This window comes from Dicentrarchus labrax, unplaced genomic scaffold (genome assembly GCF_905237075.1).
Source record: "Dicentrarchus labrax unplaced genomic scaffold, dlabrax2021, whole genome shotgun sequence".
NCBI classification, from domain to species: domain Eukaryota; kingdom Metazoa; phylum Chordata; class Actinopteri; family Moronidae; genus Dicentrarchus; species Dicentrarchus labrax.
Window position 1 is genome coordinate 14,736,886 of NW_026136710.1, and position 26,703 is coordinate 14,763,588.

The window sequence follows — 26,703 nt, forward strand, 5'->3', positions numbered from 1 at the left end:
AAAGAGATCTCCATGCCGTGCACTTGTGGAACTTGCCAATGCCTTCGGCTGAGTATCACATAACTTCTTGTGGGAGGTTTGGACTTTTCAGTAAAATGAGTAAAGGCAGAGCATGTTTTAAAAATATTCAAATGGTGCATTATAATAGCAGAGTTCAGTACACAGAAGGGCAGCATCTGCAGATAAGCATCATGACAGTGTGAACAATTTCCCCTCCAGCAATCATTAGGGCAACATAGTGGGAAAAGGCTACAGTGAGGGTTGCACCTTCCATCCAGCAGGATGTATATGATTAAATCATATCACATGCAGAATCTTGTACAAAAGGTTATTAAACAAACTGGATGAACACTGGAAGTAGATTGGAACTAGAAATTGGATGCCAGCCTAAGCCTTTTCGAAATGCTATGTCAATTATAATGAAGATAATCTTTATTTCACTACCTTTGTAGTCACTAACCCTGTCACGTAAAAGCTCTACATAGAGGAGAAAATAATCCAACTGTTTTAGAAAAGTCAATGTGAAGCTTAAATGACAAGGAGTGGCTTTGGGAGATTGTGCAGGAGACAGGTAGAGGTACAAAGGGATAATTGAGGGCATGGATATGTCAAAGCCACCTGTCAAGTTAAAGGAAAATCTTTTTTTTTACACCCTGGGTCAGTAGTTGTGTACATCTTTGCGATTAAGGATTGGTATGTGACATTTTGTTAACTGACTGACTGATCCGGTTTGATCAAAGTTCAACAGGGCATGGAACACAAGTGGTCAGACAATCATACACGTTATTTAAACCTATGCCGCTTACCATTAAAATAGCAAAAAGTGAAAGTGATTAGAGGCTGGAAAGTGGTTAGTTTATAGGAAATGGGACCGGGAGGAGAGCAGTAAGAACATGAAGCAGAGACTATTTAAAGACCTAACTGTCATGACTGCAGTCCAGCGTGTAAACAAGGTGCTTTCATTGATGGGTGCAGTCACAATTATTGGGGGAGTCAGCAGAGAAAGAAAAAACAGTGGTCTAACCGATCCATGGTCCTGATTTGTCTTTACTTCTGCCATGTATGGCAAGAAAATACATTTCCCCAGTCATCACATCAAAGTGGCCCAGATGTGTTTGGTCTTGAGCCAGCAGAATGGATGGGGTTGACTCTGATGTGCCACAACTCAGTGGTGAGCACTATGGAGTTGGCATGGGCTCAGTCTCGGCTCCAGAGCAAATCTGCCCTCTAGCTGGTGAAGCTTTGAGCCAGATAGGCATGAGATTTTCCCTTTGGAATTTACTAATATTGCTTGGAAAACAGCAATAATAAAAAAAAATAAAGATGAAGTCCAATAAAACTAATTTACTATGAAAATGAGACTTATTGAATAACGTTTCATAGTAATGGGTTGAGTTTTAATAATTGATTACATTGTTTTACTCTTCATTTGTGAATTTATTTTGTATTTCTTTGTATTATTTGTTTTGTAATGTCTTATTTATTTATTCAATATTGGCCATTTTGGAGTTTCATATCTGCAGGGCTATAAAGTTCAGGCATAAAAGTCTAAAGTTGTTAATAATGGCGTGTTTAAATTTAACCCCTTTCCAGTTAAATTTAATTTCCCATATAAGTAGCTCATCTAATTCCACTCTGTTTGATCAGCGTGTTCCAGCTCTTTGTGGAAACAATATGAAGTTTCCATCAAGTGAAATATTCCAACCCAGGACTCCACTGCACCATTTCATCAAATTCAAAATATTCTCATTGTCCTGTGCATTTTATACATTTCCCCAAAATTAACTGTAAAGAAAAAGGAAATTAGTAGTAGTTGTTATTCCTGTTACAGTCTGAGTCAGTTTGACTTTGGTAGAGTAAGTAATCCTCTTGCTCTCATCCCCCAAAAAAGAAAATAATGTTTATTTTCTGAGTACAAAATTCTTCTGCCATACAGGTTTATGTCAATTAAGTTAGGATATTAAAAGTTCAGGCTTGAATATTGACATTATGAATATAGTTTCCTTCAGAACTTCAGGGTTTGACTGAAGATCGATGATAAATGTGTGCATCTGAGAGAGAGAGCAGACAGACTAACAAACAGCCAGATCTGAGGCAGAGTGAGACAGCATGTCAAAGACAAAACACCATGAGCAAGTTGCCTCATTAAGAGCAGAGCAGTAAGTTAATATTGGTCATTTTAATGTGTTTTATACATAAATTAGATTTGGTCAGTTGTAATCACTACGGTCAAGATGGTTTATAACTGCCTCTGATTCCTTGACCCAGCATTGACATTGGATTTCATTGAGAAATATTCTTATATATATTATATTCTTAAGAAAATCAGATTTTTAGGAGCATATTCAAAGAAACTAGAGATAAAATCGAGGTTCCGTGAAGCTATAAGTTTATTAAAGTTGAGTTGATAACATGGCACTGTGGTCTGAATCTGTGGCACTGAAATCCTGTTTTCAGTTCACTGAGTGGATATGATGGACTTTTGCAACTACATTATTCATAAGTGCCAAAGCTCTCAGCTGAAAATTGCGGTATTCATACTGAATTCTAAAGATAAAAAGATACCACACTGCTATGGGACAATGTGTAAAGTCCTTCACTATGAAACAAAAGTCAAAAGAAAATGAGTAGAAATGAAATTTTGTGTATTCAAAACAACATCCCTTTCAGATCAACCCTACAACAACAGTTGGTGACATGCTGTGGTAGCACTAATAAAACCTCAAACCTCATCATGGAAAGCCTTTAGAACAAATTATTCACGACTGGAGTTGACCATGAAAAGCAGGTAGTTAAAAATAAATACCTGTCCTTGAATTCCTGTTCATTTCCTGTTCTATGTCTGTATTCCCAGGGGGGAAGCTTGTATTTGAGTCTTTCAAAGAGGAACACCTGCTGTCATACCTGAGGACATTACGAGACTTTAGAGGGAAACATCAATAAAACATCATGAATTATGCTGCATATCAGAAAGTATGTCATAGGTTATTGCTTCTCTGATTCAACTGATTGGTACCTTAACAGGATGATAGCAACTAGCATAATCAAAATTAAAGACATTCTGAAATGTAAAATATGCTGTACAGTAGTTACAGAGATGGAATGGTTTTCTATATGTTCTTTTCTTGTTTTAAGTTCTTGTTGTAGAATGTCTATATCGGTATTTAGGTTGGTCTACTACTCTGCTCCAGACTGATCCAAATCTTGGGTGGATTGCCACAAAATTTATTACAGACATTTGTGTATCCATCTGGATGAACTGCTGTAATTTTGTTAATTGCTTAATGTTTCACTTAGCGGCATTCATCATGTCAAAATTTTAAATAATTTTGGTTAACTTTTGACTAAATGACCAAGTACCTGCAAAACGTTGGTTCTGTTTTTGTTTTTTATTTTTCACATCAACATATATCTACATACTACTACATAATAAGCTAATTATAGCATACTAACACACTAAACTACATAAGACAAGGAACATTGTAACACCATTTATCTCAAAGCAAAGCTGGGCCTAAGTACAGCTTCTTAGTCTTGTGTTCTTATACCATTCTTACCACTCTGTATTCACGAGTGGGTAATGACTATTGACAAGAAATGATAAAACATGACAAACAATCATTCCAACTTGGGACCAGTTTTATTTTTCTATTCTGGGCCTTAGAAAACTGAAAGTGTCAGATGCACTGAGTGTGCCAGAGACTGAGCAAGTTCATTCAGTTCATGACCAACATTAACAGAGTGGAAAGATAGGCCAGAACAAAAAGCTGTGGATCAAAATAGGCAAACCTTCAGAGAGAGAAATGGAAAGATCCTGATCAGTCTTATTATTCTCTGTGTCCTCATAGCTACAGTACAAGTTTTCTGTACTCCAACTTAAAACACAAATTCTTTCATCTGGAACATGTCAGTGCCTGAGATGGATGACTTCTGTCAAAAACAGCCAGCCCATCTCTGAACAATGGCCAAGACCCCTCCTGATCTACATGAAAGTACAGAACATCACCCCCTACACTGAATCCTTTCTCTTTTTTCCACATGGATACATTGAGCCCCTCCCTTCTGACAGCCTTCATGTCTTAGCTGGGCTGGAGCCACCGAATCCATCATCCTTCTCTCCAACTCTGCTGCTGCGGCTGTCTGATCAATGATACCACTAATAATAACTGCCACGCTGTCACCTCTGTCTCATCATCCCAACTGGCACAGCCAGGGGCAGCTCTCTGCAGATTGCCTCCACAGATTAGGACTCCATTAGAAAAGCTATTTACCCACCTTTCCTCCCCTCAGGCTCCCCTTCACTTTGTTTGCCCACCAAAATACCCCACGGAGGACATTATAACCTTTTTCAAAGTGAGAAATAACTGCTTCATGTATATTGCTCCAGAGGCATCTGACAAAACTGGACTTAGGAGTTCTGTACGAGGTTCCGCTGCAGTGTCTTAAGGTTTCAACTTTGGGGCTCATGGTAAGAAATTTCATGCAGCTTTTCTGTGAGCACCATTCATCATTTTGCTAGTACACACCTCCATGGCATCATCCACACTGTCAGTTAAAGGTTAACTGGGAACAAGGCCACTCTCCTCCCTCTCTCTCTCTGAGATGAATATGCAGAACCACACTTGGTTTTGAAGGAATGAAAAAGACATACATACATATTTTTTTACAGATATTATTGGGAAAGAATGGCTGAATACTCTGGTTCACTCCTCCAGGCTGCCTCAATGGCATGACGACAGGAGGAGGTCCCGTAAATCACCGGCCCTGGCACCCCAGCCTATTACAGCACTCACTTAAACCAATCATTAGAGAAAGAAGACCCATTGCATCCCTGCCCTCCTCCACCATTACCACTTCCATATTAATCATCCGCATCTCTGCAGAAGGAGTAAGAACAAAGGTCCTCATTTGCCTCCAAAACAACAGTACAGGGTTCATTTGGCCTTTTATCTGCATGAGTAAGTTGGTTGGAGCTATGGAGTTGGAAAGAACTATTGCTCCGAATAAAAAACGATGTGATATGTTCCTGTGAAACCTTAATATAAGTGAACATACATAACTTTTGGGAATGATGAAGGCTCCCACTGGCTGCTTTAATTAAGCGCAATGAGCCTTGTAAATCCAATATTCATCCAATAGGGAATGATTTGTGGAAGAATGGCTTCCATTACACAGTAGAAAAATAGGTATTTAAGCAGATACAAATGATCTATTATGATAATGTAAATCCCCTGTCTCTCAAATTTCCCAAAAGGCAGCAAAAGTGTTTTGAATTTTCAATGCCAATCTGCCCTTACGAGTAGAGAGAAATTACTAGAGTGAATCTCGTCTCTGGCAGTCCATTATCGGACCAGCTTCTCTCCAGGTAATTTCACTGGCATGCGAGTAGTCCCGATAGACTGAATGGAAAGGAAAAATGTCATATTTCCTCCACCACTCTTTAATTCATGAGTCCTCTGCTTTATCAGACCACTGGAGTCCTGACCTGTTTTACTTTCTGCAGGCATCCATTGTGTGTGTGGGTGTTCTTCCCCCTGAAGACTTCCGTCTTTCCCTTCCCTAACACTGTGCAGGCCAAGGTTCCTTTGCTTCCCCCAAGGGACTGATAACACCTCACACATACTGAGTCAAGGGGATGGGGTGGGATAAGGCTTTCAGAATTCAGAATTGGTTTCCCTTAAATTTGATTAGCATTTCATGGTGCTCCATTTTCTCGCCCCGCACCAAGGGCAAGCAGTGGGATTATGCAGTCTACTTCATATGTGGCAGATATGCGTAAAAATGGCGTTAGCAAAAATGTTTAGCATTTCTTTTAAACTGCTGGGGGGCACCAGTAACGTGGTGTTATCCATGCCAGACTATACATGGAATACCAAACCAGTTAGAACTTGGGTCTCAATTTTTCAGTTTTGGATGTCATATCTTGGCAATAATAAATATTGTAACCAGGTTAAGATCTTGGAACACTGTAGCACAGCCAAAAAGAAGCACAAACCACAAGTAGTCGGACCATCGTGCAGGTTTTAAACTATCAGATAAGCCAAAGTTATTTGGAAAAGAAGCAAAGGCAAAAAGACATCTAAACTGTCCTTTGAAACAACTCTTTAAACAGAGTTTCTGGCTCTGCTTTAACTTACTACCCATGTTGTGCGAACACAAAGTTTACCTGCAGAATACCTAATCTGCCTACATTGTAGGCTTGTAAAGTCTGATTTTCTGACTTCTCATGTTTCTTGCTTCATCAGACTGTAGTGCTATAGTTGTGTTTCCAGATCTCAAAGCAATCACTTTGGTGAAAGTTTTCTCAACCAATAGAAATATTAACCCAGACTGTCATCCTTTAAAACTCATGCATGTTTACCGAATGTCTCTGATGCTTTCCAATCAGCCCAACGACACAAAGTAGGTTTATGTTAATGAATCTGCACGTACAGTTAATATCCCTGTCTCTGATTGGGTTCATTGCACTGTGATTGAATCTAATCAAATAAAAGCAGAGCAGTTAAAACATAATTAAGAAGAGGATTAGATTGTGGATGGGCTTTTAGTTAAACCCATAAGTCACGAAAATTGATCAGAGAGGATGAGCTGAGACGCCAGCTGCCAGGGAAGAGAGCCAGTGAACGATAGATCACAGGTCAGACTGATCACTTGCTGTCATAGGCACTTCTGTGATCAAAACTTGTCTACTGGAAATGTTGTCATAACTTTTGACCTGTTGGTAAATGGATCCTTGTGTCAATATGAATCAGTAGAGGAGGGGGAACCATCAGTTTACATCAGTTTTAATATCGAAGTAGCAATATTCACAATACAATTTATGTTATTCATATCGACAGAAAGACGCAGGAGGATTATGCCAGCCAAGCAGTCTAGATATCTTACCATTACAGATAGCTGCTTGTGTGGAATATGGCAAGAGTGAGGTATTACCTGAATACAGCTTTCCATCAATCATAGCAGGCAGACTAATGTTTAAAACCAGGGAGGCACAGCTGACAATACAGCATCCATTTGTCTTGTCCTTCATTATGGTCTTTCTCTATTTGCATTGATTGGTTGTGGAAAACGAATGTGAGCAGTGAGAAGAGAGATTTAGAAAAAGGCCGAAAGAAAAAGAGAATGCGTGTGTGTGAGGGAGCAAAGGAGAGGTGTGGGGAGAGACAAAGACAGACAAGATTAGGAGGTTAGAAAACTAGAGCGAACAGTAATGGAGGAGCAGGTGGAAAACCGACAACAAAGGCATGTCAGGACTGGGAAAAAAAAAAGAGTCAGACAAAGTCAGAGTCTCGGAGTAAAAGAGAATCAAACACACGCATTCAGCCAGATAATGATCCAGGTTAAGCACAGGCTTGGCGCTCGTCCAGCTGCTCCTGGTCACAGGGAGGTCAAGCAGGCTACATCCATCAGCAAAGAAACGCAGGATAGACTCTTAAATGGCCCGGTTCCTCCCCTTCCAGCCACTACAGAGTGATGACGGCCTTGTCTGAGATAAAGGCCGATCCATTGGTCTGATTTGTGGCCGGTGGGGCAATTTCAATACCAGTCTTTGGCTTGATAGATGAGGCCCCTGTTTGATAAAGGGCCAATTTGCCACGGGGCCAATAGGGATGAAATTGCAGCAGTCGCCTTTATTTTGTCCTCTCCTCAATCCACAGCAAAACAAGGCTAGAGGGAAAGAACCACATAATGCAAAGTAGGAACAGTAAAAACAGAGCTGGGTGGAATATTACCCTTTTGACTTGACAGAGAGGCTGTCTTTGATCAGGAGTAGGCATTCTGTTCAGACAGATTTTAACATAAATGTCATAAAATAAAATAAAAACGGCTTTGGGTAAGGACTTGGCTGCTCAACAATACACACTGAATATTAACTATCTTAATTAATAGGCCCAATTTAACTGAAGTTAAATAAGACTTCAGCCACCTGTCGATATGCGCCTTTAGACTGAAGCTCACACTGGGTAACTCTTAATGACAAGATGTGGCCAAGAAGTGTCAAACTCAGGATGCCAATCAGAAGTCCACAGATTTGATGTCGAGTCCATTCTAATTGTGCACTGCAGGATGGTGAGTGTGCCCGCCATTACTGCTGAAGTACCTGGATCAAGCGCCTGGATTCCAAAAGCGCCATCACACTGGCAGAAATCTCTGGAGAAATGTATAGTCTAGAGGCTGCATATGTATCTTTTCAATTTCAAGAAGTCAAGGACCCAAATTTACCAAAAGCCTTTCGGGAACACTATCCTCTTCTTTGCTCAGTCCCTGAACGTCTCGATAGTAATTAGGACCATATGTGCTTTAACTGGCTGAATTGAGGACAAGGAAGTCTGGGACACCTTAATGTCATACTTGCATGCAAATATACTGGGCACTCTGTAAGACAAAGAAAATACTAATGTGAGTTTACATGCTTATAACTGCCCAAGTGGCTTGTTCTCATGTTTTGAGTTTTTTGTAGGAGGTTACCATTCCACCTACAGCACATTAAAATATGTAAATCTAGTCTTGGAGCATGCAATCATCTTGCTCTTGAGCATACAAAGCAGCCAGCTGACAAAGTTTTGACATGTGAGGTAGAGTACACACTTGATGTGGGTGACAGGGTTCATGTGGAATCTCCGCCTGCACAAAGTTCTCGAACAGCAGGATTTGTGAGCGCAGTCTACACTCAAGGAAACTGGAGGCTTTCCAGTTTACATATCATGATTGGTTTTAGTGTGGCCTCCGGAAAAGAGAGGCACAAACATGTTAGTTAGTTGATTATTGCTTTACATCAGTGATTCCAGAATAAGAGAGGACGTAATAGTGGATGTAACAGTAATCTTTTTATACAATTGGTCAGTGTTTGTGTTCGTAAAACTTTTAGCTCACTATTTACTTAACTTATCTATTCATTTTTAGCAGTGTATTAAAACTATTTTAGCTCTTTCAGCCATTTATCCTTTACTTTCAGTTAACGCTTTCAGCTGTTATATCCATTACTTTTAGCTACACTACTTCTAAACATTTAAGCCATCTTATAATTATTTACCCATTACTTTTAGCTGTTTAACTCTTTCAACTTCACTGCTAATTTGCTAACACACTCTTAGTCAAGTTGTGTTCAGGTGCTACAGCTGAGTCAATATGTGTATATATTTTTTCACTGGATTGTAAATTAGTCAAGCTACTCTACGATCTTTCCAACTACCCCCTGGGCTACTAGTACCACTGGTAGTGAATCAGTGCTGTACATGATTTGGGAGTAACCATGCAAAAAGAGCACACAGATTGGATAAATTGCATAAAAAATGTAAATGTAATGACTGTGTGTGAACAACCAAACATTTTAGAAGAAAGTGATGGATGAAAGGCTACAGCGATATATTATTATATTACAAGTGTCAAAAACAGGTTTTATATCATAATACATTTTCAGTATACGTTTCTAAAATGTGACATAGAATTTTCTTCTGATTTGTACAAACCTTGAGAATATACGTTGAATACAGACATATTGATGCAAGACGCAAAATACGATTAGGCCAAGCATTGTTCTGATTGCACCACCTGTGTTCATTACAGTCATGATGCAGAGTAATAAATCAAAATTCAGCTTCTCAGACAGAGATTATCAGTAACCTTGTTTCTGCCTCCCGAGTCTCATTGTACTTGAGAATTTCCCATGTGTGCACTCTAAAACATCAATGGTAAATTAATTTGAAGAATTGGTCATTGAGCTTATATTCTTGAGCAAATAACTCTTTAGGAAATACAAAGAATGGCTTTTCACAGAAGAAAAATAAACAAACTGAAATGCTTATGAACAACCATTACCCACCAAAACAAATGTCTACTGAAAACTGTGTGAAAAGTGTATGGATAAGTTCTATCATCTTCTTCATTAACAGGGATTTGATCTAAAACACTTCTGAAGTCTTCCGTTTGAAATCAATGGTACTTGTGCACCCTGGATCAAGGGCTTTTCTCCTCAAAACCAGATGTGATACCACATAATCATACATTTCCCAAAAGTAGATTAATATTTCAAAGTGTAGTGCTCTTTCAGGGAGATATTAAACTAATTTTACACACACTCAGCATCTCTTTCAGAACGTTTCCGTGCATGAATGATCTCCGTTAGATGTTGCATTATCCAGGCCAGTCTTGTTTTCATCCTGTAATCTTGTTTATCAATCAATTTCCTCTGTGTCATAGCTTGTTGTGTTTCGATGTGGTTGAGTAAATAGGAACAATGATGAACATTGAACACATGAAGCCTCTCATTCATGACCACCAACTGAGAGGACAATCAGGACAGCTATTCCTGGCCATAAGCCTGAGGGGGCCCTCTGCCTATTACTTTACTACAGACAATGTTCAGTGATAGGGCAATTGGTTTTTATAAGCAAAAAGCAGCAAGTATTGCCCTTGTTTCCACAGTATGTACTTACAGTGGTGATTCTAAAGGACCTGCACTGAAATGTCAACAGGCAATAAAAAAATGGAAAAAAACACATCAGAGGCTTATTTTGCATATTATGTGTCATATTAGCCTGTAATCTATAATTTATCTGCATCAGATGTAACCTTTATTGGCTACAAGCTAGACTCAGTAGTAATTATGTACAAGGCTGGTTCCCAACCTTTTTGGCTTGTGACCTTTTTAAACAATAGCACCCCTCATCACAGGTTATGGCGTTACTGCGGACATGAGTTGTAAGCTGTGTAACAAAAGAGTGACTGTTTTCCTACTCTGATTGGTTTGAAGCCTTTCATGGGGAAAAAAAAAGAAAAAGAATGACTATTTTATGTAATTTACAACTGACCAATAGAAAGCAATATAATATATATAAAAAAACAAGCAAACAAAAAACTTGTCTTGCTTCTGAATGATTATTCTCTTTGGAAGTTTTCTGTGAATAATGGGAAACCATCTTTTATAATTCTGTCCTAATTTGAACAGGCAGGGTGATATTGGAGCCCCAAGTGTGATGTGTCGGCTGTACGGTGACAAAATTAGATTTATTTACCAACCATTTATTAATCATTTTGACTGGCCCACTAATTTCCAGGCAGAACGGGGGTACTCCAATGATGTTTGTGAGGGATGAGTGCATTTAAATCAAAGCAGGATGTAATCAGCTATGCAGGGTGTTGAGCTGTCCCTGGGGGATTTAATACTTCATTATTTAAAGCAGGGCGTATCAGTGTGGAAATAAAACACACACTGGTAAGAGTTACACAGAACTGTCAAACACCGGACGGAAATCACCAAATTTGTGATTTCACCATATATCAAATTAGTTTTTAGTTTGTTTTCCTTTTTTTAACTGCATTCTTGCTCTTTTTTTTCAGACAATTAGCTTTAGGAATAGCTCTATAAATACAAGTGGAATTCAAAAATGTTATCACAAAAATGATTGCCCTTTGAAACCTTTCATTGTGTTTTCTTTAAAAAATTATTATCATCATAAATGAGTTCTTTAAAACTGTGGTTGCACAGTTTACCCAGAAAGCCAGGCACATTTTCAGTACACTGTTTCAGCCTAAATAAACACTGTATGCATATAAATCAAATCTAAAACTCAGCTGTTGTTCCCACTGAGTTGTCATACATAGAAAGAATAATTATTCTCCATGGAAGATAATGAGCCTGTGAGCCCTGACCTAGGGTAAATCATTCTAATGTATAGTCTAAATTTTCAGAATAACAGTAGAGTTTGTGTCCTGGAAAGTGGAAAAAGCTGTTGTGCAACTGCAAGATTGCAGGTGCAGTTCCCCAGATGATCAGGGTGTTGGACAGGGAAAGTGATGTTCTTATCTTATACATTTACTTTACAGGAATCACAAGTGGTTGCAGTAGGCTGCTCTCTGGTGTGTTTTTGGAGCAAGATTGTACAGAAAATTGCATGCTCAGCAACCTTCGCTAGATAGAAAAAATAAATAAATAGGTAAACTGTCAAACAATTCAAATCACAGAAGTTGCAGGGTGTAATTTAAACTCATCCATATTTGAAGACATAGAAGCTTGCGATGTAAAGTGTGGGTCACACTGCCATCTATTGAAAGGTTATGTCAACCTACAGTATGCTGCACCGGGCCATGGATCTTTTGAAGTCATTTCTGTGGCAACTACACTTATAGACATGACTGTTGATTATGCCCATTTATTCTTGATGTCTGCTAATTCCCAGAAATGATTGTTTTCTTTTCTGGTAGTTGAGTGGTGGGGAACATGCAACAGCCTATAATAAATACAATAATGGATTTCACAGTTACAGTATGTGTAATTTCCTATACAAAGGAAATTCAATGCCTGAAATATACCACTTTAGAAACTAAAACAGCAAATTGTTGTTGGAGATATGAGTATTTTACAGGTAATGGCTTTTTCTTGTGCAAGTTCAAAGTGATGGTTGTAGCTTCAAGTTTATACAGAGCTTATATAAAATCAGTCTTAGGAAAGAAGGTTAGTTGCTAGATGTCATGTGTGGCCCTCACAGGGATGCAAGGATGACAATGAAAATAGAGTATAATGCAAACTATAATTATTTCCCTTGAATAGATTTTAAAAATGACTGTTATAAAACTTAAAAGTGCATGAGTGAGTAGTAGCAGTACAATCTCCCTCTGTGTCTCTCTCCATGGTGCTGAAACATTCAAACAGGATGCACTCAGTTCTACATGTAATCTTTCCCTGATCAATGAGCCCCGTAGTGATGATATTTGCTACATACAAAACTTGAGCCCTTCGGATCCTCAGCAAAGAAAACAAAACCAAGGGATCAAGTTCAAATCAAATTGTCTTTCACGGCCAACTGAAGGAAATGTTTTCATAGCAAACATTCCCTAATTATGATATATGACAACAAACCACAGTGCAGTTTTTAACAGTTTTGCACAACTCCTCTTGAAACCCAAACAGAGATTAAAACACACACGTATTATTAAATATTCAGTGACATAAAGCAAAGTCTTATTGCCAAGATTTCCACATGACTTGTTTTATGAGTAATGGCTTAATATTTGTATTTAGTACTAAAATTTTGGAACTTTGTTTTATAACGTCATTACTTAAGTACTGAAGTAATTAATGGTATTAAAGTAGTTAAGAGTTCAAAAAACATTTACATTCTAAACAGAGGCCATTGGTTCAATAAATTATAATAAATTCAACTAAATCTCTTAAATAATGCTAAAGGAATTAGTCTAGGTTGATCACCCTTCTCTGCCAATAAATTTAGTTTTATGGATGTCTTCTGAAACACACTTTAATTTGTTCTTGTGGGCTGGCCAGAAACAGTCAAGCCAGTAATTGGGACTCCTGATCCTGAGCCTACAGAAACTGCAGTACTTGTAAATGTAGTTAACAAACACTGCAAGAGGAAAGGTCAAAGGGTAGACTAAAATCAATAGTTGTCTCTCTGTTGATGCTTGAATGTGCACCGCGAATTTGCAGCAGTCAAAAGCAGTAGTTTTGACATATGTGTGTGAAAGACTGAAAAAACAAACAGATGGAGATGAGCGCATAATCTCTGCGCCCCAGAGGTTTGAATCTATTAATCATAAACACATGGTTTCGCAGATAATAAGGTGTAAAAAGTTCAAAATCCCCACTGGTCTGGAAAAAAACCCCTCCCTGTTGGTTCTAGGCAGCAAATGGTTGTGACCCTTTTAACAACTTTCATACTCCCAAGAGAGTGAGTAATCCCTCTAGCTCTTAGTGCAATAGAAGTAACAACCTTTCCACTAATTGCTTTAGCACCATGACAGTGACTTCCTCTCGCCATGCTGTTTTGCAGTTTCATGAATAAAGTACATTTCTTTCATGCCCCTGTCCACCGCTATGAATGGTTCTTCTGCTGATTCATCAATGAATTAATACAATTTAGACTTACTTACAATAGCAAATTTACAAAGATGGAGATTTTAACCAAAGGAATTACAGGTTATGTCTCCAAACATTATAGTATTGAAACAAAAGCATCTTTCAACATCCAGACTCCACTGCACATCAAAACAACAATATTAGCTTTAAATAAGACAGTTTGTAGTGACTACAGTGACACCAACAGTATCTCTTTTGATTACTGTAGGCATGAAAAAGTTTAGACAACGTTCACAGGTTCAGATTCACATGTTGAGTAACACTTGAGTCAGCAAGTGCCAGGTCACCTGGACTATTTTCTATGAACAGCAGTGCCTATGGCTCAAACTTTTGTTTGCCTTAAATCCCTTTCAACATTCAAAGATACAGTGTTACCTGCTGAGTTCAGGGAGCCAAACACTCCGTGAGCATCAGACAATCTTGTTAAAGGTTATGTTTAGAGCTTTTTTGACCTTTTTTGGGGTGAAAGCGGACAATAAAGTTCTGGGACCACAAAAGCATTAAGTTGATTGGGTGAGATGTCAAATCCCAAAGCATTGAGGACTGTGTGAAACATCAGGTTATACACGCCTGACCAAAATGTTGGAAAATCAGCTGTGTTTCTAAACTAGTAGTAAATGGCCTTCATTGTTAGGTCATCCCTAGCTCTTCAACCAGGCAGAAACAAACATAAATTATCAAATTCATTTCTCAGAGACAGTCACAAACTGCCTCTTGATCTTTTTTCTCATCAGACCTTTATGACATTTTAGTGAAAATACAATTGACTTCCAGGTTTCAGGCTTCTACAGGTACAATTCAATCACAGGTAGTGGGCGCTTTCCAAGGCAATTTTAAAGATGTGTAATCTTCAATTTCATAGTAAATTATCAAGTAAAGAGGTGTAAGTCAGTAACTCATTCCCTTTGTTAGTTTAAAGAGTATCAACAGCATACTCAAATGTGGTTTCGACCTCAGAACAGCAATGAGACAGCTCTAATCAATGCAACAAATTACCTGCTATTAGCCACTGACCAGGGTTCTGTATCTTTCCCCCCTCTGAACTGAGTGCACTCTTTGATAATATGCACAGAGGGCAATGCATGGAGCATTTTCAACAGCAGTATATTTTATATTACTGCCTAATGATACAGTATTTTTAATAGCATCATTACCTTATGCAAATGAGATGAGCATACAGTAAGTAGATTTAGTTTTTTTGCCAGTGTTATTGTTAACATTCAAAGGTCCATCCATCCATCCATCTGCTGCTTACCTAGGGCCATGTCGCAATGGTGGAAAGCTATAAGGCAGTCCCTTCCCGCAGCAAATTATTCCAACACATCCTGGGGGATCCCAAGGCCTTTTTACGCCAGATGAGATATATAACCTCTCCAGGGTGTTCTGGGCCTAGTCCAGGGTCTCCTATAGGAGATGTTGGACATGCCCAGAAAACCTTCCAAAGGAAGGGGCCCAGGAGGCGTCCTGATCAGATCCCCAAACCACTTCTACTTGCACAGGAAGGAGCAGCTGCTCTACTCCAAACTCCCTCTGGATGTCTGTGCTCCTCTACCCTATCCCTTACCTTATCTCTAAGGGTGACCACAGGAAACTAATATTAGCTTTTGTATGTACCTCTTGTATCCACAGTTTAATTCTCTTGGTTACTACACAAAGTTTAAGACCATAGGTGAGAGTTAAATCATAGATTGACTGGTAAATCAAAAACTTTGCCTTCCAGCTCAATTTCCTATTCACCACAACTGTCCTATGCAATGCCTGCATTGCTGCTGCTGACACTGAATCAATCCGCCTGTTGATTTCAAGTTCCATTTTACCATCAATCGAGGGAACAGTCAACCATTTTCTGGCAGAGAACCATGGCTGCTGACTGTCATACAGTCAGTGCATGCTGAAGGGCCACCAGAACATCATCTGCAAAGAGCAGAGAAACAATTTTGAGGTCCATGCTGTACACCTGCATGAATATGACTAGGCAATACTAATCAGCTATAAACCAACCAACTGGAGAATGAGCCAATGATTGTGAAGCATGAATAAAACAGCTGATGCCAATCGGCTACTGAAAATGTGGCTTCAGTATTCTGCCTGAATTAATGTTATTCTTCATGACTTGAATCAAATAGAAGAATTTATACACCCTTGTACACTTTCAAATGTTGGAGGTTTCTGTAGTCTTCAGGGATTCAAGATGATGTGGGAGATGTGGCAAGGATAATATGCAAAAAGCTTTTTTTCAAAAAGAAGTGAGGATGACAGCAGGATCTGTGAGTGTGCAGGAAAATACCACCCTCAAAACCAAGTCAAGCAGAAACTCCATCTGATACATATTTGATTAAAAAACTGTCTTTTCTCTGCATTTATGATGGGTGCCTGTGAGCAAAAAACAAACAAGTCAGTAAAAGACCTGAGGTGACTGGAGTGCTTATTGAAGCAGAAGTTCCTGGAGGAGTCAGAGCTTGTCAGGGGAGATCTAAAGACATATGTGATTATGTCTGTCAGGATGCAAATGAGTTCGAGTCAATAACATAGTGAGTTTATGCTATACATTTAGCTGCTAATGGACAAGAAATGAAATGAAGATAAACACGCTTACAGTTTGTGCACTGTGTTTTGGAGGAATTAAACTTATGTTAATGCAGATGTTAAAATGAATAAAGCCAAGAGAGCTGTGAGAAAATATCAAGTAGAATAAATAATGGTAGAGTACAAGAGGTTAAGAGCAGTGGCCTGAAAACTATAATTAAATCTGTTAAATAAGAGTGTTGGAGGGTGTGAAACATCAGTGGTGAATGCATGGTTGGTTCAAAGAAGGGTATTAGAAAACAAGTGTTAGAAGATGGGGAAATGTTTAGCACATGTAGGCTAACATAGAGAAAACCAACATATATTTTCATGCAAGTCAGAGTTGATAAATATTAGTGAAGTGAGGGAAATTAGAAAATTTCTGGTCCAAACATTTTTGCTGGACAAACTGCATGGGTCAATACGATGCAGACGGAAAATCATTTACATAATGAATCACCTTAGCATGGGATGCTTTAGAGACTAGATGATGTAGTGTTAAATGTCAAGGGAAAACATGCAATTTTTCCATTTTAAAACCATGAAAGCATGTCACATTCCCAGGTTCATACAGGCCAGTTTAACAGAAGGTAGTAGATGTTTACAAGCTGGAGAAGCATTAAGCAAGGTTGGTTCAGAGTTACTATATGGTTTGAGTTCTCTACCAGTGTGTGTTAAATCATGACATCAACCTACTCCTGAACATCAGCAAGACTAAGGAGCTGATAGAGAAGAAGCAGGGAATGAACTAGACCGACCTTAATATCAACGGGTCCTGACCTGGCCGCTGCATACTGACTCAGTGGTCAGAAAGGCAAGGCAGAGCATGTTTCACGTTGGTGGGGAAAGCAAAAAAATCTGTCTTTTGTTGGGATTTGGAATTCATAGCTAGACTAGCTTGGGAAACTTAACACTAGTAGCCACCACTATTGAGGAAATATATATATAGAGAGAGATGTAATGTAAGAATCACTTTAGGCCTGCAACAATGATGAAAATCTAAAAAAAACAAACAAAAAAAACAACATAATTATTTCATATATTTTTTTCAAAGCCACTGGGAGCCACTGGAGAGGGGCTAAAAAGCTGCACAGGTTGCCTACCCCTGACCCAGAGAAACAAGAAGTAAACACAAAGACAGCTTTTTGACCTTACCTTGTATTACAACATGGCTGTTACCAAATCCTAAATCTATTAGTATGCTACTGAAGGTGGGGGAGGAGGATTGTGGAAAGCCAAATGTTGATGAGGTGATGATCATGTGATGAGAGGAGAACTGGATATTGCACCTGTAGATTTTCAAGGAATGGCTGCTCCCAGAAGGATCGGCAGTTTTCAAAAGAGTAACACCACAGCAGGGGTTTTCTTCAGTCGATGCACTGACAGCACCAGTAGGGGGATGATCTTTGGTCAAGCCTGAAAATGTTTTAGAGCTCTGAGTGGCACTGCATTGAGTGGATGTAAGGGAGTGCTTTGGTATTTTTAGACATTCAAGCACAAGTAGGCATGGAAAGCTATGTGGTTGTGGATGTAGCAAGTAAAGAAGTGAGTGAGATGAGGAGGATTTGAAAGCTGCCTTGAAAGGCAACAAGGGGATGGCAGAGGGAGTGGTAGAAGGAGAGTATGGTATGCCAATATTTCAGAAAGGGACACATTTTATTGGTACAGGATGAGGTAATAAAGACAATTAAGACTGGGTCACTGTTTTATGGAGTTTTTTTGGAGACTGGCATATAACTACGATGGGGTAATACTAAATGATTTTTATTGAAGTTATAGTTTAATTGGCGTTAAAGTAGTCACATTTAAATATAGCTACAGTCTAAAAGAACCTGTAAAATACTGTGGATGTTTTTGTTTTTTTTTAAATTGTGGAATGAAAAATCCATTACTGATGCCAAAACCCATTAAAAATACATAGGACACCAACTCAGTGTCCACAATAGTCGCTGTGGTCCTGTCAAATTGTTCCTCTCTAGACCAAAGTGGGAAAACCATTTCTTTAAGGACCTCGCTTCGTAACATTAAACTCTCCCAATAGCCCAAACAATGAAACAGTCCCAGATCCAAACTAATGTATACATGCTTTTGGACACTTACTGTATTTGCTGTACAGGTCTGTATTTCTGGATGTGAGGTATAACCGTGTAAACAGGGAACGTATTGTGTCAATGGAGGCGGTAATGCACCAATGGGGGAACAGCCTACTGCAAATCTACACGAAGAAGAAAAGTTTTGTTGTAAGTAATATGCCCTAGACTCAGCCTCACAGGCAACATTTCCTCGTTTGTGTGCGCAATAAATTCCGAGTATTTTTCTAAAATGAACCCTATATCCCACTCATGGCCCTAACTCTGAGCTTAACTATAATTTAATAAGTGGACCTTACACAGGGGTACAGTACACAGTCTGGGAGAAAGGGTTGCCTGAAAGGTTCTACTGATGGTCAAAAAACCCACGAAATCTCTTTCTCTTTTCTTTTTTGACTCGTGTTATTGGTGTTGTCAGACAGACAGAGAAGAAAACGTGGACGGTGTGCTTTACTTTCTTTGCCCGATGTTTAATTTAGCCACGTTGACAGTTTGACATTTAGTTGGCGTTAATTAATTTCAGTAACAGTTAAGAAGAAATAGTCCACCGGTAGCTGTAAAATGACGGAACAGTCCTCGTTGTTACTACGTAAACAATTAGCAGGTAAGTTGGCTAACTGTTGCTACTACAGCCTGTTCTACTGTCCATTAAACTATCACAGGAAGGGAACAGCTAGCGTTTCATTTAGCCGCTGTTTTATTTGGCTAGCCTACGTTTTTATGTACAGATACAGCTCGTGAAAACAAAGTTGAAATGCACGTGTAACGTTATAACGTTATAGATAGCGTAACCTGTTACCAGACAGCTGTTGACTGAGAATATGACTAAGAGTAGCGGTTGCTCAATAGCTACTGAAGGCAGTTCAAAATCACCACAAACAACAACTAATTGTATGTATTTACTCCCCAAACCCGTTTTTGTAAGGTTTATTATATTTATATAGTTTAAAATGCAAAAGAATTTAACATCTACGTTGCATGTCACTGTCAATATGAGTATACACCTATGTTTTCATATACTTGTGTACGTAACAGTCCTGTAAATTCTTAACCTTTTTTTGTTCAGCATTGTTGTCCTAGCTGTTATGTCTATTTGTTTGACATTTCAGAGCTCAACAAGAACCCAGTGGAGGGGTTTTCTGCGGGTCTTGTAGATGATGATGACATCTATCAGTGGGAAGTGGTCGTCATTGGACCTCAAGACACATTATTGTGAGTTTACTAGTGAACTGGATTGAGCTGCATGTTCTCTCACAATCCCTAGTGTATTGTAACACCACCGTCTTTGTCGCTCGTAGTGAAGGAGGTTTCTTCAAAGCCACCCTAACCTTCCCCCGTAACTATCCTTTGAGGCCTCCCAAGATGAAGTTCATCACAGAAATCTGGCATCCAAATGGTAAGAACTAACTCCAGGCCACTGTTATCCGTGTCTCTAATTAATCTGTATCAAAGAAGTATTCAAAGTCAGTATATTTTTCAAAAGCAAATGTTAGGATACTAGCCTGTCAATACTGCTGTCAAGTTCTGAAAACATGTTTTCCATTCCAAAAAAGGTAAACATTATTTTAAAATGCATTCAATAAGATCCTGTTAATCCTGTTGAAGTGTCTTCAATCATATATATATATGGAATTATGTTTCTGTAAGTATAATAGTTTGCAGATACAGTGCTATTGGTAAAAGTCCCCTGACCAGATCTACTGAGTCTCTTAACTGGCTTCAGGATTAAATGTATTAGGTTTTACTTTTTCAACAAGTGCAGAGCTTTAGTATAGTACCCGATCCTCTGCTTCAGTACAAACGTGTCAGTAATGCCTGCTTATTCTTGTTTGCTGCCAGTGGCAAAAAATGGCGATGTCTGCATATCCATCCTGCACGAACCTGGCGAGGACAAGTATGGCTATGAGAAGCCTGAGGAACGCTGGCTGCCTATCCATACAGTAGAGACCATCATGATCAGTGTTATCTCCATGTTGGCGGACCCCAATGGAGACTCACCTGCCAATGTGGATGCAGCTGTAAGTGCCCACAGTCTCACATAAGCACACTCTCAAGTTGGGGTTAGTTTTCAGACGCTTTATCATCAGTGATGAGTGTTTCTTTGCAAGCCATGAGAGACAATAGGACACTTTTTTTATTCCTAATCTGTGTATATACTGTATGTATACATGTGGAGAAGGATGCAATATCTAAAGGTACAAAAAACCTGAAATGACTGAAAGTCACCACAGTTTAGTTTTTTTTTGTCTTGTTTTTCTAATGGAAATCCAAATAAGTGAGCTGAGTGACGTGGGTCCCTGGGAGAGGGGGCAGATCACAGCCTGCCAAGTCTTGGTTGGGTCAAAAGGGCTTATTTTTTTATTCAGAGATGCCACTTAGAGACAGAAAAAGGCAATAGTTCAAAAATATACATCCATCGGTCAGCTGATGCAAAATGTGTCGTCAAAAAGTAGAAATCCCAAGAGGAAGTAAGGTTTGCACTAACGAGATGGTTATAGATTTTTTTTCATATGTAATATCCTGCAGAAAGAGTGGCGGGAGGATCCTACAGGAGTTTTTAAGAAAAAGGTGGCACGCTGTGTGCGGAGGAGTCAAGAAATGGCTTTCGACTAAGTCCTCAAGGCAGTCATCGACACAGTAAGTACAACCACCTGTAAGGATTAGGGCTGCTCTGTATGGTAAAAACATCATATTGCTATTATTGTGACAGATAGTGTGATTTGATTCACAATTGGAAATGATCATCACAAATTTAATTTTCTCTGGAAAAACGTAATGATCGTGTGAAGTTTTGGGGGTTTGTACCAAACAAACACATTTTCTTAAATGTGGAAAACAAGATTTGTAGGCCAGGACATATTTTCAGTTTAGTTCAGTTTCAGTAGTGATGATTTTGGACCTGGGAAGTTATTGTTGCTGCTCATCTAGCTGAGGTCTTCCTGGTAGAACCATTTAGGTATTGTGCTGCGGGTTTTTACAACATTCACTAATATTGATAACCAAACTGAGATGTTTATTTTGTTTCAGGTTGGAAATGCAGAGGGGATTTGGCAACTGGTTACTCAGAAGTGAGCTAGATGACCATGGGGCACAACTTTATCAACATCAACTAGCCACCCAAAGAAGGAGACTCACAGAAAAAAAGATGTATAAACCCATATTTCTCTACTAATTTGTGTCTTTCAGTTTGAGAGTTGTTATTTCTGAATATTGCTGAATTCCAGTGGCATTCATTCTGCCAAAAAGTTCCATTTTACTTTTGAATTTCCACCATCAGTTGCACAAGATTTGCAAGTGATGAACTATGGACAGATATTTCTGGTCATCTTCTTCTGAGTGAAATGCTGATGCTTGAAGTATACTACTTTCTTTGTTATGTACATAGTCATCAGATTGTAGGAGACATGATCCCCTCTGATAAATGCCCCATTTTCAAAATCTAGTTTACTTATTTATTTAGAGTGAGATTATTTTAAGATGCTTATTGTCTTTTATGGAGGTTTATATTTTTATTTTCAACCTGCCACACTGAGCCATCACGTCTACAGTTATTTGATCAATTATGCAATTTCGGAGTATTTGCAGTCATGAAAGAGATGGGGAATATAGATACTGGCTTCCCTTTCCCAAGTGTTCTGCAGAGAAAGTGTTCCTTCTCTCCCTGAGGGGGAACATTTGTCACCCAGCACTGCCTTAACAATTGACTACCAGCAAAGGAAACCTATCTTCAATAAGGACTGCATCCGAAGGCTTGTTTTGAATCCAGATTTACAAAACCAAAGACAATACAGTGATAAATATATTTGTAATGAACATGCAACATTTTTTTTTACCTATGTAAATATAAATTATTTGTCCTTGCTTTGAAAGACACTTTTGAACACTACACATGTACAGAGAGAATGCATTCACCTGATGATGTGTCGATATTGTACAGTAGTGCCTCAGATAGGCCTTTTTCACAGACGACATTGATGTGATAATAGGAAAAGCACAGGCGTCTATTTAGCTGCTTCTGGCTCACTGTCACAGCTTACTCACTTGTTAATGTTGTCAGTAACACCTGTGATTTTCCTATTATGGTATGTCAAAATATCTGCTGTGATAAAAGTCTATACCACCCACAAAATGATCTGCTGATCAAGTGACGTAATCAAACTAAACAATAGTGTTTTTTATGCTTAGTAAGGACATAATTTGATGAATAATAGGTATACAGATGCACCCACTTTTTAAGTCAGTGAACGTTATATTGTGAAAACAAGAAATAAACCTCATTGTGGACGTTGTTGACTGATTGGTGAAATGTTTCTACCCCTCCGTTATACAATGTAGACCTCATATTTATTAACAGATTAACATACATCTGACTTTTAAATTCAATTCAGAGTCACTGTTAATCAAGAGTCAATGATCATGCATGTTTTCTTTTTAAGGAATGAGAACAAAACATTACCACATTTTCCAATCCCCATTACTGCTTTATTGAATTAAGCACCAGCTCAATATGGTCAACACCCAGACAAGAGAAGACATGTCCTTAAACTGAAAGAGTATAAAATCATTTTAACAACACAAAAGCACACCCCGCCCAAAGAAAAATCCATCCACCCATCTTACAGCAACTGTGGGTCCTGAGTTGTTCACTGTCCAGGGGCTGACAGACTTTTGTTCATGAACTGCTTCTTGACAAAGCACACCCACCACTGAAAGGAAAAAAAAAACAAAAAACTGTTAAGAAAAGTGTCTAAAGCTTCTAGAAAACAAACTACCTGGCAAGATTACAAATGGGCAGCACACAATCCATTTGTCACCAGACAACAGGATACTAATCGTTTCAGTGCTGAAATATGGATACAAACCATTGTCAAAACATCAGCTATAGCTCAATTTTCGATGTCCTCTTCTCGAGTAACAACCATGTTACAATTTACACTGTCCTGGGTGTAGTCTACTTTGTGATTATATTCTGAATAAAGGTAACATTAGCCCTGATAATTTCACTTCAAAACACATGAACTACAGGTCAGAGCCAATATGACATTGGTTGTCATGTTTTGAAACCAGTTCATAACTTATCAGAAATGCTAATTACCTGGTGCAAGTGCTGTGTGCATAAAAAAGCTGTAGTGGTGTTATTTTGGAGACGTCTTACTCACCTTGCTGGGTTTGTCTGTCTGGGGGTCAAACACGCGGTCACATAGCCTCAAGCCTGTCTCCTGGCGGATCTGCTGGAGGTACGCCCTCATAGTCTCTGGAAAAGGTTGTAGAAACAGTATTATTGACCCTGCACGTCAATATTTCTCTATCTTTACAGGAAATTGAAGCTAGTGTTAATATTCAGAAGGGAAAAGACAGTTGTGACAATTATGATTCACTGCATAGTCAACATGAACATTGTGTTATTTCAGTAAAATTGAGCTTAAAGGGGAACTTTGGCAGATTTTTACCCGAGTCTTGATCGCTAGATGTCACCGAGTACTGTCGATAGGAAAAACAACGACCAAAACCGGTGCTGGCAAACTGGAGTTCCTGCAGCTAATGGCCAGAGCTCCCAGTTAGTTATAATACACTTCTTGGGGGCATATCCTAAAGAGTGCCTTTTGCTGCTCTTAACAGACACAAAATGCAATTAAAATGTCTGTGCAACATGATCAGGGCCCTTACGTGACAACAACATGCCTTTTCAACTCATACATTGTGCAGAAACTGTTTAAATTCAAAGTTTACAAGTACTGTCACAGTAGCCTTAGTGAGAAAACTTCCCACGGATTAGTGTCTCGTGATCACTCTCGGCTTTCAGTGAAGCTCTGGAAAACAGGTCAAACTTAAATTTAAACGGTTTCTGCCAAAGTTCCCCTTTAAATATCCAGGTCCTCTTCCACCCAGTTTCATCAACCACAGTGCTGATACTGTGTAAGCACTAAGGGGACACCACGCAAGCATGAAACAGCACTTCCAGCCTCACATCTGTAAAGCTGATGGGGCTCTGCTCAGCAATGCTATTTTTGGCTTGCTATTACTTCATGCTGGGAATTAGATGAAATATGATGAGGGTTAAGCGAAACTGGCGCATTTAACTCTGCAAACAATCATTAGAATTATACCTCATTTATAGTGCTGCTTCTTACCTTCCTCCTGCTTGTTTGCAGGTTTAAGATACATAGCGTTGAGAGGGAAGCCAGGTTCTCCCGGGATGGGAAAGTTAGTGATGCCCAGAGTGTACATCTCTTTCTCTCCCTGGCTCCTGGAGCTGCACTGTAAAGAGCACACACATATTGCAATGCAAAGGGATAGACCACCTTTTTACTAGCACCCATTTGAATAGGCATTCAAGCAGCTAATTCACATTCTACTCATCATTTAATGACTCCCTACAAACAAACTAGTAAACCCTTGTGGTTCTTCAGCCGTTGGTTTAGAAGCCCCACTTTAACATAATACTTTTAATTGTTGCAACACATATTAAGGTTTGCATGAAGCCAGTGTAACTTGTACATTAAGAAATGTGCAATTTACCTTCTGTAGCCTCTTTAGGCATTCAGAAATGTACAGTGTGACATAGATCAGCGTCCTGTCCGCCTCATTCTGAAAGAAACAACACGCACACACACACATTACATATAATATATAATAATAATAATAATAATAATAATGTAAAAGTGTGTGTTTTTTTATAGTGTAACTATTACTATTATTAAGTACATTTTAAGCCAGGTCTGAACAGTAAAAGGTTGTACTGAGCAAGTATGCATCGCTAAGGGGAACAGGAAGAAGCAAGCTGGGGCATGTGGAAGAAAAATGCACAGCTGCTTCGAGAGAGAGAAAGAGAGAAAGAAAGAGAGAGAGAGAGATGGGGAAGAGAAAACACATACAGGAACAAGCACACTTGTGACAGTACTGCTTATAGCTGCCAACACAAGTGACATTTCATTTGATACCTTGATTTCATAGTTCTTAAAAAACACGTTGGCCTTGAAGTAGTAGATAGCCTCATCAATGATGTCTGACTCGATGCCTGAAATGAAAAAAAAAAAAAGGTATCAATAAATACATATGATGGATTTAATAATGTATATTTACAGGAGGGTTGCATATGTATCAATGCTGAGAGTCATTTCCTGTTTTGGTAACCACATATCTATTTTTATTATGTGCTCAGCTTATTTTGCAATGGTGAGATCTTTTGTTCTGTGAATTATTCCATATTAAGACGAGGGACACTCTTTTCCAAACTTTACAGACAATGGAAGCTGGAAACGCAGTGTCAAGGGACATTAATGAAGAAGTTGAACTTAAGGATGAACTCTTCAGGCCATATATGGAAGTGAAGTTGATACATGTATCAGGAAATGAGCACCGTATCATAACACGGCACGAACCCTGCACGACACTGACTCAAGTATAAGCATCGTCTATAAGCCATTAAAAACTAAACATAACACATGTGTTTCCTCGTGTATGTGATAAAGCGCGGTCGGCTCCCACTTTGTGTGTTAGTTAAAACGACCCTACAGCCTTACCGTCTCCTCTGGCTGGTCCTTTGAACTGCGTTTTGAGGGGAAGCAAAGCCATGTTCCCCACCAGCCTGGTTTCGGGGATCATCAGGCTCGAGTGATACGCCTTCAAAAGAGAGGAAAAGGTGCTGTCACATACAGTATAGCGTTAGTTCACTAGCTAACGTTGTGTCAAATAGCATCAGTGGCATCTCTGCTACCGTCAACTCTGTCGCAACGGCCATGCTACCACGACACCAAGCTATATATTTTATAGATACTAAACTAAGAAGTTGGAGAAAAGTACAGAAAATGACGGCGCATTTGAGTTTTTTTTTTTTTTTGTCGTGTCCAGCATCACCAAACTGCGAGCAAATGCTAACATAGCTAGCCGGCTATGCTAACGTCAGCTCGGAGGCCCTTGTGTCACCCAGCTGTGCAGGTTTTTTTGGTTTTTTTTAGCTCTGAACTGCACACTAGAGGTTTCTGCTGGTCAATAATCGTGTAGGATTTACTCACCGGCATGTTGAGCGATGAATATCAGTCCAACTGCTCAGCGAGAGAGAAATAGTAGCACCTCAGGACTCTTCTTCCGCCTGTCCCACCCTTCAGCTTTACAGGAAGTGGCTACATGCTATGTGGCGTAGCTGCCACGTGGAGGCGCTAACACACCGGTTTC

At 39.1% G+C, this 26,703-nt stretch overlaps 2 protein-coding genes across 2 annotated transcripts; one reads left to right on the forward strand and one right to left on the reverse strand.

The window, feature by feature from the left end:
- Positions 1-18,911: 18,911 nt before the first annotated feature.
- Positions 18,912-22,817, forward strand: LOC127370554 (ubiquitin-conjugating enzyme E2 G1). The gene is made up of 6 exons (XM_051412716.1): positions 18,912-19,132; positions 19,638-19,740; positions 19,827-19,924; positions 20,368-20,546; positions 21,055-21,165; positions 21,556-22,817. The coding sequence occupies exons 1-5, from the start codon at positions 19,090-19,092 to the stop codon at positions 21,139-21,141; spliced, it is 510 nt and encodes a 169-aa protein (XP_051268676.1). The 5' UTR covers positions 18,912-19,089; the 3' UTR covers positions 21,142-21,165; positions 21,556-22,817.
- A 171-nt stretch (positions 22,818-22,988) lies between these two features.
- arpc3 (actin related protein 2/3 complex, subunit 3) lies at positions 22,989-26,681 on the reverse strand. The gene is made up of 7 exons (XM_051412715.1): positions 26,544-26,681; positions 26,052-26,151; positions 25,470-25,546; positions 25,048-25,116; positions 24,660-24,786; positions 23,688-23,782; positions 22,989-23,234 (listed from the first exon to the last, which is right to left on the reverse strand). Exons 1-7 carry the CDS (start codon positions 26,547-26,549, stop codon positions 23,172-23,174), a joined length of 537 nt encoding a protein of 178 aa, XP_051268675.1. The 5' UTR covers positions 26,550-26,681; the 3' UTR covers positions 22,989-23,171.
- Between the last annotated feature and the right edge of the window lie 22 nt (positions 26,682-26,703).

Excerpts from the sequence above, each read along its gene's own strand:
- arpc3 (XM_051412715.1), bottom strand. Across the intron at positions 25,547-26,051 it reads AGGACCAGCCAGAGGAGACG|GCATCGAGTCAGACATCATT; the intron begins GTAAGGCTGTAG and ends TTTTCATTTCAG. Across the intron at positions 23,235-23,687 it reads AGACAGACAAACCCAGCAAG|TGGTGGGTGTGCTTTGTCAA; the intron begins GTGAGTAAGACG and ends TTTTCCTTTCAG.
- LOC127370554 (XM_051412716.1), top strand. The coding sequence starts at position 19,090 with ATGACGGAACAGTCCTCGTTGTTACTACGTAAACAATTAGCAG. Across the intron at positions 19,925-20,367 it reads AGAAATCTGGCATCCAAATG|TGGCAAAAAATGGCGATGTC; the intron begins GTAAGAACTAAC and ends GTTTGCTGCCAG. Across the intron at positions 20,547-21,054 it reads CTGCCAATGTGGATGCAGCT|AAAGAGTGGCGGGAGGATCC; the intron begins GTAAGTGCCCAC and ends AATATCCTGCAG.